Source organism: Acartia tonsa, chromosome 6, assembly GCF_053477335.1.
Source record: "Acartia tonsa isolate MP-2025a chromosome 6, ASM5347733v1, whole genome shotgun sequence".
NCBI lineage: Eukaryota > Metazoa > Arthropoda > Copepoda > Calanoida > Acartiidae > Acartia > Acartia tonsa.
Window position 1 is genome coordinate 12,359,731 of NC_137265.1, and position 17,126 is coordinate 12,376,856.

At 36.9% G+C, this 17,126-nt stretch overlaps 1 protein-coding gene and 1 long non-coding RNA gene across 2 annotated transcripts in view; one reads left to right on the forward strand and one right to left on the reverse strand.

Annotated features, from left to right (window-relative positions):
* The window catches only part of Prp16 (ATP-dependent RNA helicase l(1)G0007), a 53,148-nt gene that overhangs the window by 1,479 nt on the left and 34,543 nt on the right, over positions 1 to 17,126 (reverse strand). The window contains exons 18-26 of the mRNA XM_080163523.1: positions 6,716 to 6,845; positions 6,204 to 6,416; positions 5,915 to 6,032; positions 4,970 to 5,154; positions 4,226 to 4,298; positions 3,867 to 3,990; positions 2,280 to 2,393; positions 637 to 770; positions 136 to 330 (exon numbers count right to left, since the gene is read on the reverse strand). Coding sequence (XP_080019649.1) covers positions 136 to 330; positions 637 to 770; positions 2,280 to 2,393; positions 3,867 to 3,990; positions 4,226 to 4,298; positions 4,970 to 5,154; positions 5,915 to 6,032; positions 6,204 to 6,416; positions 6,716 to 6,845 — 1,286 coding nt within the window. The remainder of the gene's footprint in view (positions 1 to 135; positions 331 to 636; positions 771 to 2,279; positions 2,394 to 3,866; positions 3,991 to 4,225; positions 4,299 to 4,969; positions 5,155 to 5,914; positions 6,033 to 6,203; positions 6,417 to 6,715; positions 6,846 to 17,126) is intronic.
* On the forward strand, positions 10,974 to 11,627 carry LOC145321871 (uncharacterized). Its single transcript, XR_013880437.1, has 2 exons — positions 10,974 to 11,262; positions 11,513 to 11,627. It is a non-coding gene; the product is annotated as an uncharacterized LOC145321871 (long non-coding RNA).

A 17,126-nucleotide genomic window follows, 5' to 3' on the forward strand; every position in this document is an offset into this window, starting at 1 on the left:
TTGTTTTGAAGGCAAATAATAGAATGGTTTAAGCCATTTCATTTTAGAATATAAGTCTTTGAATGCCAGTGGCATAGCCGCGATTTGAAAATATTAAATAATTTCAATGTTTCACAACTAAAAAATCTACATTACCTGTAAAACATAGGCCCCAGTTCTGCCAGCCAGTAGCCGTCCACAGCCGTGGCCGTGTGCATGTACTCCTTCGTGGTCATCACCAGCTCGTGGTACACCACGTAGTCGGCGGTGAAGCCCATGCCAAACAGCGCCGACGTAGGGTGAAGGTTGGCTGGCATGCCGTTGCGCGCGTTTACATACTCACCGATACCCCTGAAGCATACAAAGTGTTAAATTTGAAAATATTATCCTATCTCTCTCCCATTGCATTGGTGACATAAAGAATATATACACGTATAGAACAATGAACGAAAAAGAAATAAATGAAGTATAAGGAAATACCCACCTATTTTTACTTTATAAATAGGGGAAAGAAATGGAAATTCAATTTGGGTTGAAAGTTTCTGTAATAGCAAAAATACACTTCCAAGTTCCTAATGACATCCTAATTTGCCTGATAGCAATCAATCAATCAATTATCTGAGCCTGTTGAAAGCAATCAATCAATTAAACAATTACCTGAGTCTGGCGGCTTGATGGAAGAATGCCGCGCAAATACATTTCCTAATGACGTCCCAATCCGTTCCCACACTCAACATTTCCATCTTTTGATTCTCCATGATTTCTTTCAACTGGGCTCTAACCTCACGAACCTTAGATTAAATAATAGTAAACAATAGAAGACAGTCTTTTAGGATGTACCTAATCTTCGGAAAAATAGTTAAAACATTCCAAGGCCTAAAAAAGCTTCAATATAAAACAGAGGTGTATATTTTCAAATTTGACCATGCTGAGGGGGGGGGGGGGAGGGATAAAAATATATGGTTGGGGGAAAAAATGTAAAAATTAAGAGAACTGAAAGCATTTTTTCCATTTTCTCACCTTTTTGGTGAAAAAAACTAAAAGAATATGTGGGAGGGGGGATAATATGAATAAAATAAAGAGTTTTGAAAATATTTTTCCATTTTATTTCCTTCCTTGTTGGAAAAAACTAGGAGGGGAAAAAATAAAAAATTTCTTGTGCAGAATATTCACCCCTGATATAAAATCATATTTACCTATCGGTTAGTGAAATCTGAATACTGTACTTTTATACAGGGATCTCAAAGGATAGGACAATGGCCGATAAATTGATGTACATCCCAAATGATTATACACATAATTATTAGTAGATTACAATTAGTGGTTAAAACGTTTGGACACTCAACCAACCAATCAAAATTCACTTAAAGTCCCCAAAACCTTTGAGCCAACTAAAAGGAAAACATTATTATAATACTTTGGGGACAAGTGTAATAAACAGCCTAATGTCATTGTCAGGGTGGGCATACAAAAAACCCACCCAAAAAAACCCACCCAGGGTTTTTTATAAAACCCATTGAAAAAAAACCCAAGGTTTTTTGGGTTTTTGAAAAAACATTGAAATTTCACGTTAAAATTTACAAATTAAACCTCTATTTACTCAAAGACTAGGATCTAATAACATTTAAAAGCAAATTTTACCTAAAAAACATAAAAAAATATGAAGTAATTATATAAATGATGCTCTACTTATTGTTCAAATGTTTATGAAATTACTTTCTCTCAAAACTTAATTTCAGAAAACGCTTTGCTACTAAATTGATGATATATAAATTGTGTAAATTACATAATCATGATTGATTTTTGAACTAAATCATAACAATTTATGAAAAGAAATAGTTACAGTGGCGTGCAGAGGGTTTTATTAAGGGGATATAAAAAGGAAAAGACCTTAATAATTTCTGGGAGAGGGGGGGGGGGTGTTGACAGCTTAAGAATAGAAGAGTAGGTTCCATGTTTGGAAGCTTTTAACCTCCCCTCCCCCTTAATAGAATATTTTGTGCACCATAATTGATCGGAATGCCAGCTTTCTTCATTATCTATCTTGTTTATTGCGAAATGTTGCTTACCTTTTACCTACAACAACATAAACATTAATATTTCATCAATATATCCAATGTATTTGACTCCTAAATGAAAAAACCCAATAAAACCCTAAAAAACCCATAAAAACCCAGGGTTTTAAGGGTTTTTACGGGTTGGGTTGGGCTTTTTTAAAAAACCCTGGGTTTTTCCCCACCCTGGTCATTGTATACTCTCTTTCTGACTTTAATATATGTTACTATATTTTAGACACTGACCTTACGCATAGCCTTGCTATGAATGAAATGATCAGCACACCACTGAGCACTGTAGCCGTTGGCCTTCCACTGATGGTAAACATTCAACAAGGTTAGATGATCAGATTCAGGTACCTTGATGAAAAAGAAGATAATTTAAGTGATAATTTAAAATGATAGGTAGGCACTTTCCATAATTAGCTCTATCTTATCCTGAACCATCTATTTTTGGTTGCTTTTAAAATCTAAATTCAAATTGACAAAACTGAACCTTTGACACTTCCTGCAGAAAGTAAAGGAGAAAAGTAATTTCACCAGAAGATGTCAGCGAAATCTTGAGAAAAAAAAGCCATTTATCCAGAGATGGAAAAAAAACCAGAGGTGGGTTCTTAAAAAACATTTACCCCACTAATATCATTTTGGAACATTATAACCAGTGGGGCAAATAAAAAATTTGGTAATATTGATTCTTAAAAAACTTTTACCCCACTGGTTATAATGTTCCAAAATGATTTTTTTGAGTGGGGATAAATTATCCTCACTGGACCACTATTTTTGGGACAAAAAATTACTTGACAAAAAATCCCAAGCTTCACATTGTAATTTTTTTTAAAATTAAAACTAATAAATCAAAGTAAAAGGAATTAACTGCTTACAATTGACTCCAAAAAAAATCGCTCTTATAAAAGGGAACAAATTGCTGAGAAAAATTGTCTTCTCATTTTAGGTAAATGCCTATACAAAATGGCGACAAAATGGGGTGCCAAGTTTTATTTGAATAAAAATTTTAATTTTTTTTGTCTCTGTTGGTATTTGTTGTTTTAGACATGTTTTTCATGATTAATTTAGATATTTGAAAAATCTCTAAATTAAAAAAAAATATTCCAAATTTAATTATGGCTACCTAACTTAATCCACTGAACTAGGGAACACTCTTTGGAACATTATTTTGCCTCCACTTTTTTTTCTCAATTGATTTTTTTTTAAGAATGAGAATCACATTTACCCCATTTGATGTTCCAAAAAAATGGGAATACATGGGAGCAATTGAGTGTTCCAAACGAGTGTTCCAAAGTTCAGTGGGGTAAGGTTTTTTAAGAACCCACCTCAGGTTTTTTTTTAAAAAAGAACAAACCAGTTGGTTTTTTTTGGTTTAAACCGTTTTTTTTTTTAATAAAAACCAGGTTTTTTTGAATAATATCCAAATTATAGGCCTGCCCCCCCCCTCTTTTTTTCATCCGCCCCTTTTTCACCCCCACCCCCAAACAAACTTAATAAAAAGATATAACTGGAAAGATAGGCCTTTGTATAAATATTTTTTAAAAAACCATTTAAACCATCTCACCTTGGTTTTTTTAAGCTTGTTTTTTTGGTTTAAAACACTTGATTTAAACCACGTGTTTTTTTTTATGCCATCTCCGCATTTATCTCTGATTTAGCTGTCTATCTTAAAATAGCAGTCAAGAAATAAACTTTCCCTCTTACATTTAGACGGACCGACAGAAAGGGTGAGTTACGGAATAGGATTGCTAATAAAGCATAATGCTATAGAAATTGTATATACAATAAGATATAGAAAACAATACATTTTGACCTAACAATGATTACCTGAAATTTTTCTCTCTGGGCATCACTGTCCTCCTCCCTTCCCTTTGGTCTGAAGAATATGGAGGGGACACTCAACATAGAAACTATTATCAATATATCCAGAGAACATCGCATCTCCTCACTAGTCAAGCATTATATTAGTAACAATCAACTGCGGTGAGAATGGCTGTAAAATAGTCCAAAACCATGAAGGGGCCTATGTGAACTTAAGTAGCTTCACCTTTTTATTTTTTAATAGCAGACAAGAAAATAACATTTTCCACTTAGTGTTACGGACTTAAAAAGTGAACTATAGAGTAGCTTAGATACTAAGCAGATTAATAAAATAAAATGATAATAATGATAATGCTTAATCCCTGATAATTAACATTTTTGACAAGCTGGGGTCCAAGGGAAACTCAACCATCTTCCTACCAAGGTCTGTCAGCTGGCCTAAAGTTACAACCAAGAATTAGTTTTTAGCAATTAAAGAAAGGGGGGGGGGGCGAAAGTGACACTTTTTGAAACCAAAACTAAAAGTCAACAAAGGAACTCAACTAAAAAAAGAGTTACAGGTCTGACATTTTGCATGGCAGTTGCTTTATAGGGGTAAAATATTGAACTGTGAAGAAACGGCGGCGCAACCGCCGAAAACCGCCGTTTCCCGCCGAAATTTTGTTTGCCTTTTCTCGGCGGTTTTCGGCGGTTGCGACGCCGTTTCTTCACAGTTCCATATTTTACCCCTATAAAGCAACTGTCATGCAAAATATCAGACCTGTAACTCTTTTTTTAGTTGAGTTCCTTTGACTTTTAGTTTTGGTTTCAAAAAGTGTCACTTTCGCCCCCCCCCCCCCTTTAATGAAAATATTTTTAAGTTATAAATGATAAAATGAGATAAATCCACTATGAGGATAAACAAAATTACTCCTAATGTAGATTAAAATTAATAAAAAATTGGAAACTATTTGATGGGAACCAACCAATCAAAATTCCAAACTAGTAATGTCCAAACATTTCAACCACCAATAATATCATCTCCAGAAGGAGTAATTAGGGATCTACATCAATTTATGGTCCAATATATTATCCCTTAAGATCCCTGAAAAAGTTACAGTAATGTTTACCTGTGTTGTCCAGAGCCCCTAGGATCCAAAGCTGGAACATTGAGTTGAGGATGTTGTCCTCCGGGGGCGGGTCCATGAAGTGGAACTGGAGCAGGTTCTCCACGCCCAGGGACTTGAGCAGCAGGACAACATTGGCCAGGTTGGTCCGCTGGATCTCAGGTACGGTTGTTGTTAACAGGTCCTCCCTAGACAGAAAAATCATTGAGCAAATTATTGGTGAACAGTTTAGAAACTGCTATTTTGTATCACAAAATCCAAATTACAAATTTAATGTCTTAGGTCGATGTGATTAGAAAATGAAGGTAGTATTATTTACAGTCCATTGCCCCTCTTTCCCTTGTAAAATCCCTAATTATGCAAATTTAATATCCAAACTTCTTGATTTTATCTTAAATAAACTTATTGCTATGATGCATATAAAGCTAAAGAAAGCAACTTTAATTTATTTAAATTTAAGTACAGGCTGACCACAGACTTTTGTTTCTTCAAAATAGTATGCAGGAAAAAAGTGAATAGTATGCAATAGTATATAAAAATATCATAAAATAGTATGAAATCGCAAGCATTTAAAACAAATTAAATAGTATAAAATAGCATACATTTATATCAAAATAGTATGAAATCGCATACATTTAAAACACAATAACGTGCATTTCAAACACTATGGTGCCTTGAAATGCTAGGAGGGGGAGTGGAGGGGGGGCTCAGGTGTTGTTTCTTACATAAACTATATGTAGCCCATGACCTCTGGTGGACAGGATACAATTTAAGCCTACCTGAACTGTCTCTCTGTTTAGAGCCTGTAGCAGAGACCTGGGCCTGTCCTGCCAGCTCTACCTGACCTCTGGCGAATAACTCTACCTGACTTCTTGTGGACAGTTCTGCCTGATCTCTGGTGGACAAATATACCTGACCTCTAGTGGACAGGATACAAACTAAGCTTACCTGAACTGTCTCTCTGTATAAAGCCTGTAACAGAGACCAGGACCGGTCCTGCCAGCTCTACCTGACCTCTGGCGGGCGTTGGCCTGTGACACTGGGAAAATTTGAAGGGCATCCATACCTGCAAACAAATTAAATATCATTTTAAAACAAATTTATTTTTAGCAGTCTAGGCTGAAAGACCGCTGAGAAATTCACGTTTTCCCTAATCTGTTTCTTGCAGACTGACGACAGGATATTTCTAATTTTTGAGTAGCTTTGCTACTTACTGAAAAAAATATAAATATGTTACCTATCCTAGGATTGAAGACCTTCATCTTGCAGTACCCGGAGTCCACAACATACTTGATACCATCCAGGGTCAGGGAGGTCTCGGCAATGTTGGTGGCCACCACACACTTCCGCACCCCGTCCGGCGCCTTCTGGAAGATCTTGGCCTGCAGGTCGGAGGGCAGCTGTGAGAAGATGGGTAGAACCGCGAGGCCAGGGGCTTCGTCAACCTCGTCTAGAATATGATCTTAATTACATTTAAACAAGGACAATTATATCCGTGAGAATTACAGCACTGAACAGTACATGAACAATGAAAAAGAACAGTACAACATAATACATTAATGTAAGATAATTTGTGTTATAAAAACTGTTAAGAGAAGAATGTATTTTGACCAAAAATATGTCAATGAACTGTAGAATTGTATGATTTATTACAGCTTTCCAAATAGAATAACTTAGTTATCGAGCAAAAATAATTAAATTACATAAAATAAATATTTTACAAACAACAAAACATATTAAAAAGCTTACCTAATCTTTCTTTAATAGTATCACAGGTGACCTCAATATCTTCCTGGCCAGGCATGAAAATAAGCACGTCCCCTTCGTCAGCTGTCAAGTGGATTTGCACGGCCTGCTTTACAGCCGCGTCAACGTAGTCCTAGACAAGCAATATTATGTCCATGAGTTACCCAGCAATCTTTAATACAAAGTCACCGTAGTGGAACGATATCTTTCAAATCTAATTTTAAAAAATGGTTTTTGGATTCAACTCCCCCTTCCTCAAAAGTAAGCTTTTTTGTGTGTGTCTGTTAAGATCTCGCTAACCATTCCCACCCGATTGATTTATAAATTTTAGGGAAGATTCAATTAGCTCACTTGAAAGGTTTTAGCCTGTATTAAGAAAACTTAAGTCTTTTGATGGTTTTAGGCTATGTTTTAACCCCTTTTCACACTTAAAATATAGAGGAGCTTCTAAACACTAGGAGCATATCCGATATTAGAATTTTAAAAAGAAGCACAAATCCTCTAAGTTCTTTTTACATTTATCAATCTTAAGAATTTTAGGGTGCTTGCTTACATGTGAAGACCGGAGCACCGAAACCCCCCCCCCCCCCCCCGCTTAATTTCGAAAAAAATCAAAAATAAGGGGGGGGTAGTTTTTAACCCCCCCCCTTAATTTTGAACAAAAAGCGAAAATAAGGGGGGGGGGGTAGTTTTTAACCCCCCCCCTTAATTTTGACTAAAATCAAAAATAAGGGGGGGGTAGTTTTTTTTACCACGGAAAGCGCCACAAATTCCAGTAAGGACAATTGAACCAATGTAGACAACAGCTGAGGTAAGAGGCATGAGATGGGAGGGGGTAGGCAAAAATGGGGTGGGATATAGCTTATAAATATTGTGTGATTTAAGATTTATAATCAGTCATTCTTAGACATATCAAAGAGGATGTGTTCTGCAATGATGGCGCGAAATTCCATTCTTTTTAAAAACATGTATAGAGCTGTAGGGAAAGAGTGAGAGGAAGGGGGGGGGGGGGGGATAGTACATAGATTACTATAAATATTCGTTAATTAGAAATAAACATTCAGTCAGGCATCAAGACCTTAAGAGGGATGTTTTCAGCAAGGATGGCGCGAAATTACATTCTTTTTAAAAACATGCATAGAGCTGTAGAGAAAGAGTGAGAGGAAGGGGGGGGGGTAGTACATAGATTACTATAAATATTTGTTAATTAGAAATTTACATTCAGTCAGGCATCAAGACCTTAGGAGGAATGTTTACAGCAATGATGGCGCGAAATTCCATTTTCTTTTTAAACACATTCATAGAGCTGTAGGGAAAGTGTGAGAGGAATGGGGGGTAGTACATAGATTACTATAAATATTCGTTAATTAAAATTAACACTCAGTCAGGCATCAAGACCTTAAGAGGGATGTTCTAATTTATTGTTGCGTAAAATATCATACAACATTAAACATCAAGAGAAGGGGAGGGAAACTGAGACAGAGGCTGGGGAGGGGGTAGGGTATAAATATTTGAAAATGATTTAAGATAGAACAGTACGCTTTTTTACTTGATGAAAATAGGTTGACCTAGCAAATGGCCCCAAAATACATAAATAAAATTTAGGAAGGTCACACAATTATAACGAGAGTACTAAAGAATCTTTAAATTTTATGGAGTTGGATAGCAGTTATTTAGCCCATAAACATTTAAGACTTTTATAGAGCTTCACTACTAAGTACAACCAAATCAAACCAACATTTTCTGATATCTTCAGCTATAAACAAAAAATAGTCTAAAATATTCCAAGATTTAAATCTAAGATCAAAATAGTCTAAAGCCACTCAGGGTCATATGTGTAAGATTTGACAAAAATTTTAAATTTATAATAGTTATTTCTTTCATCGTATTATAAACAGCTTTTCGCGGATATAGAATGTACAATTAGAAGATGCAATCAGTTTTTTTAGCCCTGAGGTGCCAAAGGCACGGGCTAAAGAAACTGGTTTTAATCTTATTATTGTACATTTTTATATTCGTAGAAAGCTGGATATAATATGATGCTAGACATAATTTTTCCTTTGGATAAGAACCGGTTCCTATCCACCGAATATGAGAAAAAAAATATTTTTTTCCTTGGGGGGGTCTTAAGCTTCAGAAAGACAAATTGACAGAAATTGTTCTATTCTATTATAATAAAGTAAAAGGATGTCTGTGTTTGTGTGTTTGTACCAAAGGGTCTCACTAACTGCTGAACCGATTGGTTCTCCTTAACAGGGGTGCTTCTCATAGGTCCCGTTAAGGTTTATAATTAATTTGGCTAATGGTACCACCGTCCACCACACTCCCAAAAGAAATAAAAAAAAATCAATATTTTACATAGAGACTTGAACACAACATATTACAATCATTACGTGCCCCTAGAGGCCTCTAGGGGCGTAGCCTCTAGTATTATATAAAGTAGTAAGGCTTTCTTTATCTGAAGCTAAAAACTCAGAAATTGGTAGAACCAACGAACTTGAACACTTAAATAATGTCAAAATTTAACACCTAAGCAGAATATTAATTTCATAAAAAGTATAAACAAAATTGTATAGGTATATACTTATTGAAAAATGAAGTAAATACAGAATTCTGTTAAAAGGGCATAATTGGACTTTGTAGATAATTGATTTTAGAGAAACCATGTAAGTAACTTTTTCTTTGCAAAAAAAAATTCATTACTTCTATTAAAATTTAAAATTTCAATAATGGTATCCTGTACTCTAAAGCACTCACAAACACCTATGGCGAGAGTTTTTAAATTCAAATTATGCTATGCCCTCCCCGAGTTCCTATTTTATGATTTTAATCGCTAGTTAAAATAAAACTGAACATACACTTGATTCAAATTCGCGCCAAAATTTCGATCCTATCTCTAACCTCATAACCTTTAAAATTCAACAATGTTTATTGGTTAATCCTACATTCTAAAAGACAAACATGTAATGGACAAATATTGATTGTGACTCTTTAGGAGACCCTTGGCACAGTTGAGAGCTTGACACTGAAACCATGGAGTAACGATTTGAAGATAAGGCATGTGGTTTTAACCAACTTGTGTGTGTAGGCACACTGCCTTCGAGATTACTAAGATGAATAAAAGGGGCGAAGATTCAAGATAAGGGGCGAAGCTAGTTGTGAGACTGATTTACGTTGAGACCATGGAGAAAAGATATGAAGATAAGGCATATGGTTTTTACCAACTTGTGTGTGTAGGCACACTGTCTTCGAGAAAGGACTAAGAGGAGAACTTGTGAAAGTGTAAGACAGAAAAATCCCAATATACAGCCTACAGAATGCCTTCAATCTACTCCACATAGCCACCCAAAATAGTTCAAATATACATTTTTATTTATTAAATCTACAACTTCTCTTTACTAGTTCCTCTTTGAAGGATTGTCTACATTTTATTCCTTAAACTTTTTCTTCTCTTTACTAGTTCATCTATGAAAAATTGTCCTGAAATTAAGCCGTAAAATAACAGTTTGGCAAATGAACTTTTTATGTAATTGTAAATAGGATATATTGTAAAAAATGCACTTAAACTCAAAAGTAAAAAGCAAAGCAAATTAAATTCTTTTTATATTTTTCAGAAAGTAAAGTAAATGAATCAATAAGTAATATTTAATTATAAGGGTGGCCATAATAGGTAAATCATTTTATATTATTAATTTTGTAATCACCTTGAGGTAAATTTAGTTATCGAAATTAGTATCAAATGCTATACTAAAGTCAAACTACATTGTATCGAAATGAACATTAAATGCTATACTAAACTCAAACTACAGTTTATCGAAACGAGTATCAAATGCTACACTAAAGTCAAACCTACATTTTATCGAACGAGTATCAAATGCTATTATAAAGTCAAACCTACATTAAAATATGAACCCATATGAATTAAATCAAAGGTTATTCTAAAGTCTAACCTACATTAAAGTGAAATCATTGGAATATTGAGCTTAAATTTACTTAACCTTAAATTATAAACCCAACCACTAGATGTAGCTTTAAATAATGCTATTTCTTTTTAGGTGGTTGTTCAAATCAGTAGCTGAGATCCTGTATGGACTAAAAAGACCCCTAAAGCCGGAAAGACCCCTAAAACCAGTAAGACCCCAGCTGACATTCAAGCCTAGTAGCGGAAAACAAGCTCTGTTTAAGCGGACAACAAGCTGAAGTGTGCCCTGCCTGTAAAGGGGCAGCTTAACACACTATAAAAAAGGTATAGATTATTATACTCTTTTCTATTACCAAGGCCTTTATTTGTTTCAAAGATTTAATTAAATATTCAACAATGATATTTGGAATCTACTTACAATAAAGAAGTTTAACTTGAATGACTCTTACAATTGTTTTCTTTGTAGGAGATACAACAAGATCAGCTAAATTAAAACCTATTGAGACCAACAACAAAATTACTCAAAAGATCATTAACAAGGAACCTTCACCAACCCAAACAACGCCACTTGGGGATATTGATCTGTACTATTCAAACCTGGAATCAAATCTAAATCTGATGGAGCCATGTAAGTAAATTTTGCTCATATTCCTAAATAGACAATTACAACAGACATTAGTGAATTCTTTGTTGATTACAATAAAGTGTAGCATCTCAAAACATATAGTTAACTTTAACCCTGCCTTTACTATTGTATTTTAGCTTTTATTTCTTTTATTTCCTTTTTTATTATTTTATTTTTCTTTTATAATTGCAACTTGGTCACCCTCTAGTAAATTGTACATAACCTACAACTAATATTATCTTTTTTATTGTAGGTTATTTGTAACCGGATTACCGTGTGTATAAAACTGCTCTCATATTTCCAGACTACAAACATAAAAAAGCTGATAAAAATAAAATGATCAGCCCACAGTAAAGGATAAAATTAACAAGACCTAGTGTACGGACCCCACAAAAGCCAAGGTGAGCCGTCCGCTACAGTTACAAATAACCTTCTACCTGTGGTATACATGAATAGTACAAGAGAAAGCCACGACAATCAGCTTTCTGTGTTCACAACCGGTGAAGATTCCGACCCAAGGGACCGTGGAACGTTACAGGATCCAGATGCGCCTTGGGAAGAAAATAGTGTGTATGAAGAACTAAATCATACTGCCTCCACAACTGCTAATCAAAGCCAGAGCAGCTTGATAACAGCTTTTAGTGCAGCTGAACCCTCTAAGCGAATTACTCCATCTGACCCCCCACCCCTTATCGGAAGGGGAAGCTTGAGGCCGAGACTCAAAACTTCTATTGAGGCTCATGTTAATGATGATAATGCTGATGAAACTGATTTTATAGATGAAGCTCTTCCTGAATTATCAACTGATGGGGAAGATGTGAATGAAGATGATATATACATTGAGGATGGAGTTCTAGATCAATTCCAATTACCTACTGCTACTGTTTTAAATAATCTTCCTCCTCTTGATATTGTGCTCAGTGACAGTGAAGAAGAAAGACCTGAATCAGCCGCGAGTGTAATCACCATCAAGCCTAAAATGGCAAGAATTTCTGTTGCCCAGAAAAAGGCATTGACCGACTTTGAGAGGGCTGTTACCTCATTTGACCTCATATTTGATAATGTTGAGCCTCCTAATACACCAGCTGATGAGTTGCGCGACCTCCAGAAAGACGCCACTGAGTTGAGAAAATCTTTGGTTGATGCTATTGCTATGTTTGCTGCTGAGCCCCATGATGAGTTTACTGAAGCAAAGCGGATTAAGGCTACTACTTATTGCACTCATTACACCAACAAGATCAAGCTCATCTATGTCCAAGTCAAGCAAAATGAGGACCTAGATAGGAGACAGGCTATTGATCAACCTGTACCTCAGCTACAAGCTGGTGTTAATGAAGCTAGGAACCAGCAATCCCTCATATGTGCCCAGCGTGTTACAAGATTGTTACCACCATTGCGGCAATGTGTGCTTGATGTTAACTCCAAGTTTACTGAAATGCGTTTGCAAGCTATCACTTCTGCCATGGAACTGAAAGGTCTAGAAAATACCTTTAAAGTAAACTGTGAATCTATGCAAGAATGCAGCCGACAAATTGATGATATCAGTAGAAGCGCTTCAACTGCTAATGATCATGTCTCTATTGAAGTTCTTGATGGATTGAGCATTTCTCTCTACAAGTCGAAAAGGGAAACTAGAAAGAGACTTGACAACCTTCATGGATCCCTGGGAATATTACCTGGGATGATCGACACTGCCAAAAATATCTCTGTAGAGGCACCTGTATTCTCTGGGAACTTCTCTGAAGAACCAGATTATTTTACATTCTCCCAGAGGCTTGATGAATACTTCAACCAGACTGGTGCATTGTCCTCTGCCCAGAAGCTTTTAAAGTTGAGAAATGACTGTCTAAAGACCCCAGCCAAGGAGTGTGTTGCTAATACTAACTCTTATGATGTTGCCATGCACCTGTTGAGATCTCATTTTGGTAAACCTACTATGGTGTTTATGAACAAACTCCAGGATATAAAAGGATGTGGTAAATGCCCAGATAAGATTGTAGAAAAGCGGAACTGGGTTTTTAATGTGACACAAAAAATAAAAGCTTTAACTGAATTGGCCCAGAACCATGGATTGACTATGATGTTTGAAAGCACCAACATAGTTGGGATCTTGCAAAAGATTATGCTCCCAAAGGATCATGATGACTTTAAAAAGGCAATACGGGATGAAATGCGAGTTAAGCCTGATCTTGTCCTTACCAGATCCTACACTCTTGAGGCCATGCTTGGCTTTCTAGAAGATATTGCTATCGATACTAACTGCGACATTGATTACATGGCAGCTACAAGTTTCAGCTCCTACAGGGAGCTGCTAGATGGCATCAAAGGAAATAAACCTGTTGACCGAAGTAAAGAGACACCTAAGGATGCAAAAAAGATTGGAGCCAACAAGAAATACTCTGTCATGCCAGCTGAGGATGATCTTGAGGAGTACTTTGACCTTGATGAGGTATCTGAGGATTCTGATGATTGTGCCGGTGAATCATCTCATCAAGTTGGTGATCTTGGGACTGCAGCTATTCTTTCCAATTCCTCGGAAGCCAAGTCCATTAAATGTAAGTTCTGTGATTCTAGCCACACAAGCCTTGCTTATTGTAGAGATTTCCAGGAGACTCCAGTAAAAAAGAGATGGAGAAAAATTATGAAAATGAAAGCATGCTATAGATGTCTAAGAACTGATGCTGGTCTTGACATGGACAATAGAAGTTCATGGCTCAAAGCTCACTTAAAAAATTGTGATGATAAATGGGTATGTAAAGTTGATCGTTGTGCAGAGAAAGATGATATCCGTAAGAACCACTTGACCATCTGCCCGTTTCACCAAGAAGAAAATAAAAAGCTTGAGCTAGAATTTGTCAAAACACTAGACCGTAGTAAACTTGAGTGTGATGCAAAATTTTTCCTTGCTTGCTACATGTCTTCAAACCCCAGTACTCCAGAGACTGATGCTATAGATGAAGCTGTTTATCTAAATGGTCGTGATCCAACAAATATTGTGTTTGAACCTGAAGTTAAAGACTGCCCTATCTATCAACTACAATATGTTGCTGGAAAGAACAATGAAAAACTTCTTGTTTTTTACGACACTGGATGTTGGTCATCTGGTCTTAGCAACAATGCCTACGCTGCTCTTGACACTGTGACTGTTCGTCATGGACCCACTACCCTCCAAGTTGCAGCTGGTGCTGAAATAAGCATCCCCTATGGAGAAGAGAAATTTTGGCTCCCCCTTGATGGAAAGTCTGAGAAGGGTAAGCAGAGGATGGCCACCTTTACAGGATTAAGAATGGAGAATGTTAGTTGCTCCTTTCCTAACTGGCCACTAAGGAAGGTCTATGATGACATTACTGCTGAATACATTAAGTTGAATCCCAATGGTGTTCTACCTACCATTGAGGACAAGATTGGTAATAAGGATGTTGATATTATGGTGGGTATCAAGTTTAATAAATACCACCCTAAGCTTCTGTTTTCCTTACCTGGTGGATTAGAGATCCGGCAAGCCATACTCAAGGGATATAATGGAAATCAAGCTGTTCTTGCTGGGCCCCATCATCTTTGGCAAAATATTGCTGATGCTTGTAGCTTCATGGGACCTGGAGCCTACCTGTCCTCTGAGTGTAAAGCCTACAGAGTTCAGTGTGACTCGCTATGGAATAACTTGGGACCAATTCATGAGGAGCCGCTTAAAATGGAGCCACCTGCCCATTGGTCTCTGTTTTGTGATTGTGGGGAGTTACTAGAAAACCCTCTTGTTGATGAAGATCGTGCGGTTGTGTCTGCCATTTATGCTGTTAGTGCTGGACGGCAAGTTCAAGAGTTCCAATTATTGGATGAGATAGGATCTGAACTTGGCTATCGTTGCATCAAGTGTAGGCGTTGCAATCCTTGCAAAGATGGAGAGAACCTTGAGGAGACATCACTGAAGGAGGAGCAGGAAAATTATCAGATCAAAAATTGTGTATCCTATGACCCCTCTAAGGTTGTAATGACTGAGTTGCCCTTTGTCAAGGATCCAAACACCCATCTGACTGAAAACAAACATGTTGCAGTTAAGATTCTTCAGACTCAAGTGAAACTGGCTGCTAAAGATGATGATATTAGAGATGAGATTCTTAAAAGCTTTCAAAAACTGGTGGACAATGGCCATATTGTAAAACTGGATGAATTACCAGAGGCTGAAAGAGTTCTAGCAGATAAACCTGGGTACTGGATTCCTTGGAGAGCAGTTTTTTCTAGCTCAAGCATTAGTACCCCTTGTCGCCTGGTGTTTGATGCCAGCTCCAGAACTAAAACTGGTTATAGCCTAAATGATTGCTTAGCTAAGGGTGACTCCAAGCTTGCAGACCTTCTTCACCTCTTGATTCAGTTTAGAAAAGGTAAGGCTGCCTTATCAGCTGATATTAGAATGGCTTACAATACCATCAAATTGAAACCTGAATTTTATAAATACCAAAAAATGGTTTGGAAAGACTTCCTTTTTATTGATGGTGAAACAATTGAAATGGTTATCAGGACATTGATCTATGGTGTTAAACCAGCTGGCCAACTTACTGCTGAAGGATTTAATCTTGTTGCTGATGTTGCAGAACAGACTGAGCCTGATCTTAAATCTGGGGCTGAAACTCTCAGGAAGAAAAAGTATGTTGATGATATTGTTGCTAGTTTTGAGAATGAGTCTATTAGAGATGATGCTGGTGATTGTTTGGAAAGAACTTTGGAGTACGGTACAATGGAGGTTAAAGCTATTACTAAGAGTGGCCAAGTACCAAATGAAAAGGTTACAATAGATGGAGTCAACTGTGGCCTTCTTGGATACAAGTGGGCACCTTATGAGGATCTTGTAGGTCCTGATATCAAGCCATTGTACCTTGGTAAGCCTAAAAGGGGTAAGCTGCCACCTCTTATAGACGGAAACATTGCTGAGAGCCTAAAACACAGATTTACCAAGCGTATCATTACTGGTCGTGTTGCTGTACTTTTTGATCCTCTTGGAATATGTAATGGTGTCTTTGGTAGAATAAAACTTGATTTGAGTGAGATCTGTAAGCTAAAGGTTGATTGGGACGATGCACTACCTGCTGACATGCTTGACACTTGGGTCCATAACCTTAACCAGATGCAGCTGCTATCAGATCTAAAGGTCCCCCGAAGTGTTTTCAATCATGATGTAAACACTTCCAATGGTGTAACTCTACTTGTCCTTACAGATGCTAGCCAATCCATTGCTGTTGCCACTGTTTACGCTCAAATGGATTTGAATTCTGGTGGAAAAGTGTGTAACCTTGTGATTAGTAAGTCCAAACTGGTCACTAAACTTACTATTCCTAAAGCTGAGCTAAAAGCCTGTAACATGGGTTGTGTCCTTGCTACATTAGTCAAACGAGATTTTGGTGATTGTGTCAAGCAAGTTATCTTTGCTACTGACAGTGTAATTGCATTATACTGGATGAATTGTGATTCCCGCCCTCTTCAGACTTCCGTACGAAACATGGTGATTGACATCCGAAGACTTTGCAATGTTGATGATTGGCATCACATCGAATCTGGGTTAAATCCTGCTGACATTGGGACACGTACTGCTGATGCTTCCATGGTCGCTCCTGATTCTGAGTGGCAACTTGGAAAAGCCTGGATGAAAAACTGTGTAGAGGATATGCCCCTAAAATCTTTGGGTGAAATATCAATGGATCATGAGGAACAGAGACTTGCATTGCAAGAAATACGAAATTCAGGGGCGCCTGGGTTAACCCTTCTGGCTTTCTCCAACAAGGTCATGTTGAGAGCTGATCTAAGTGACTTTCTAGTGGACCCAATGAGATTTCACTGGAATCACTTGCTGCGGAGACTTGCAATCATCTTTATTG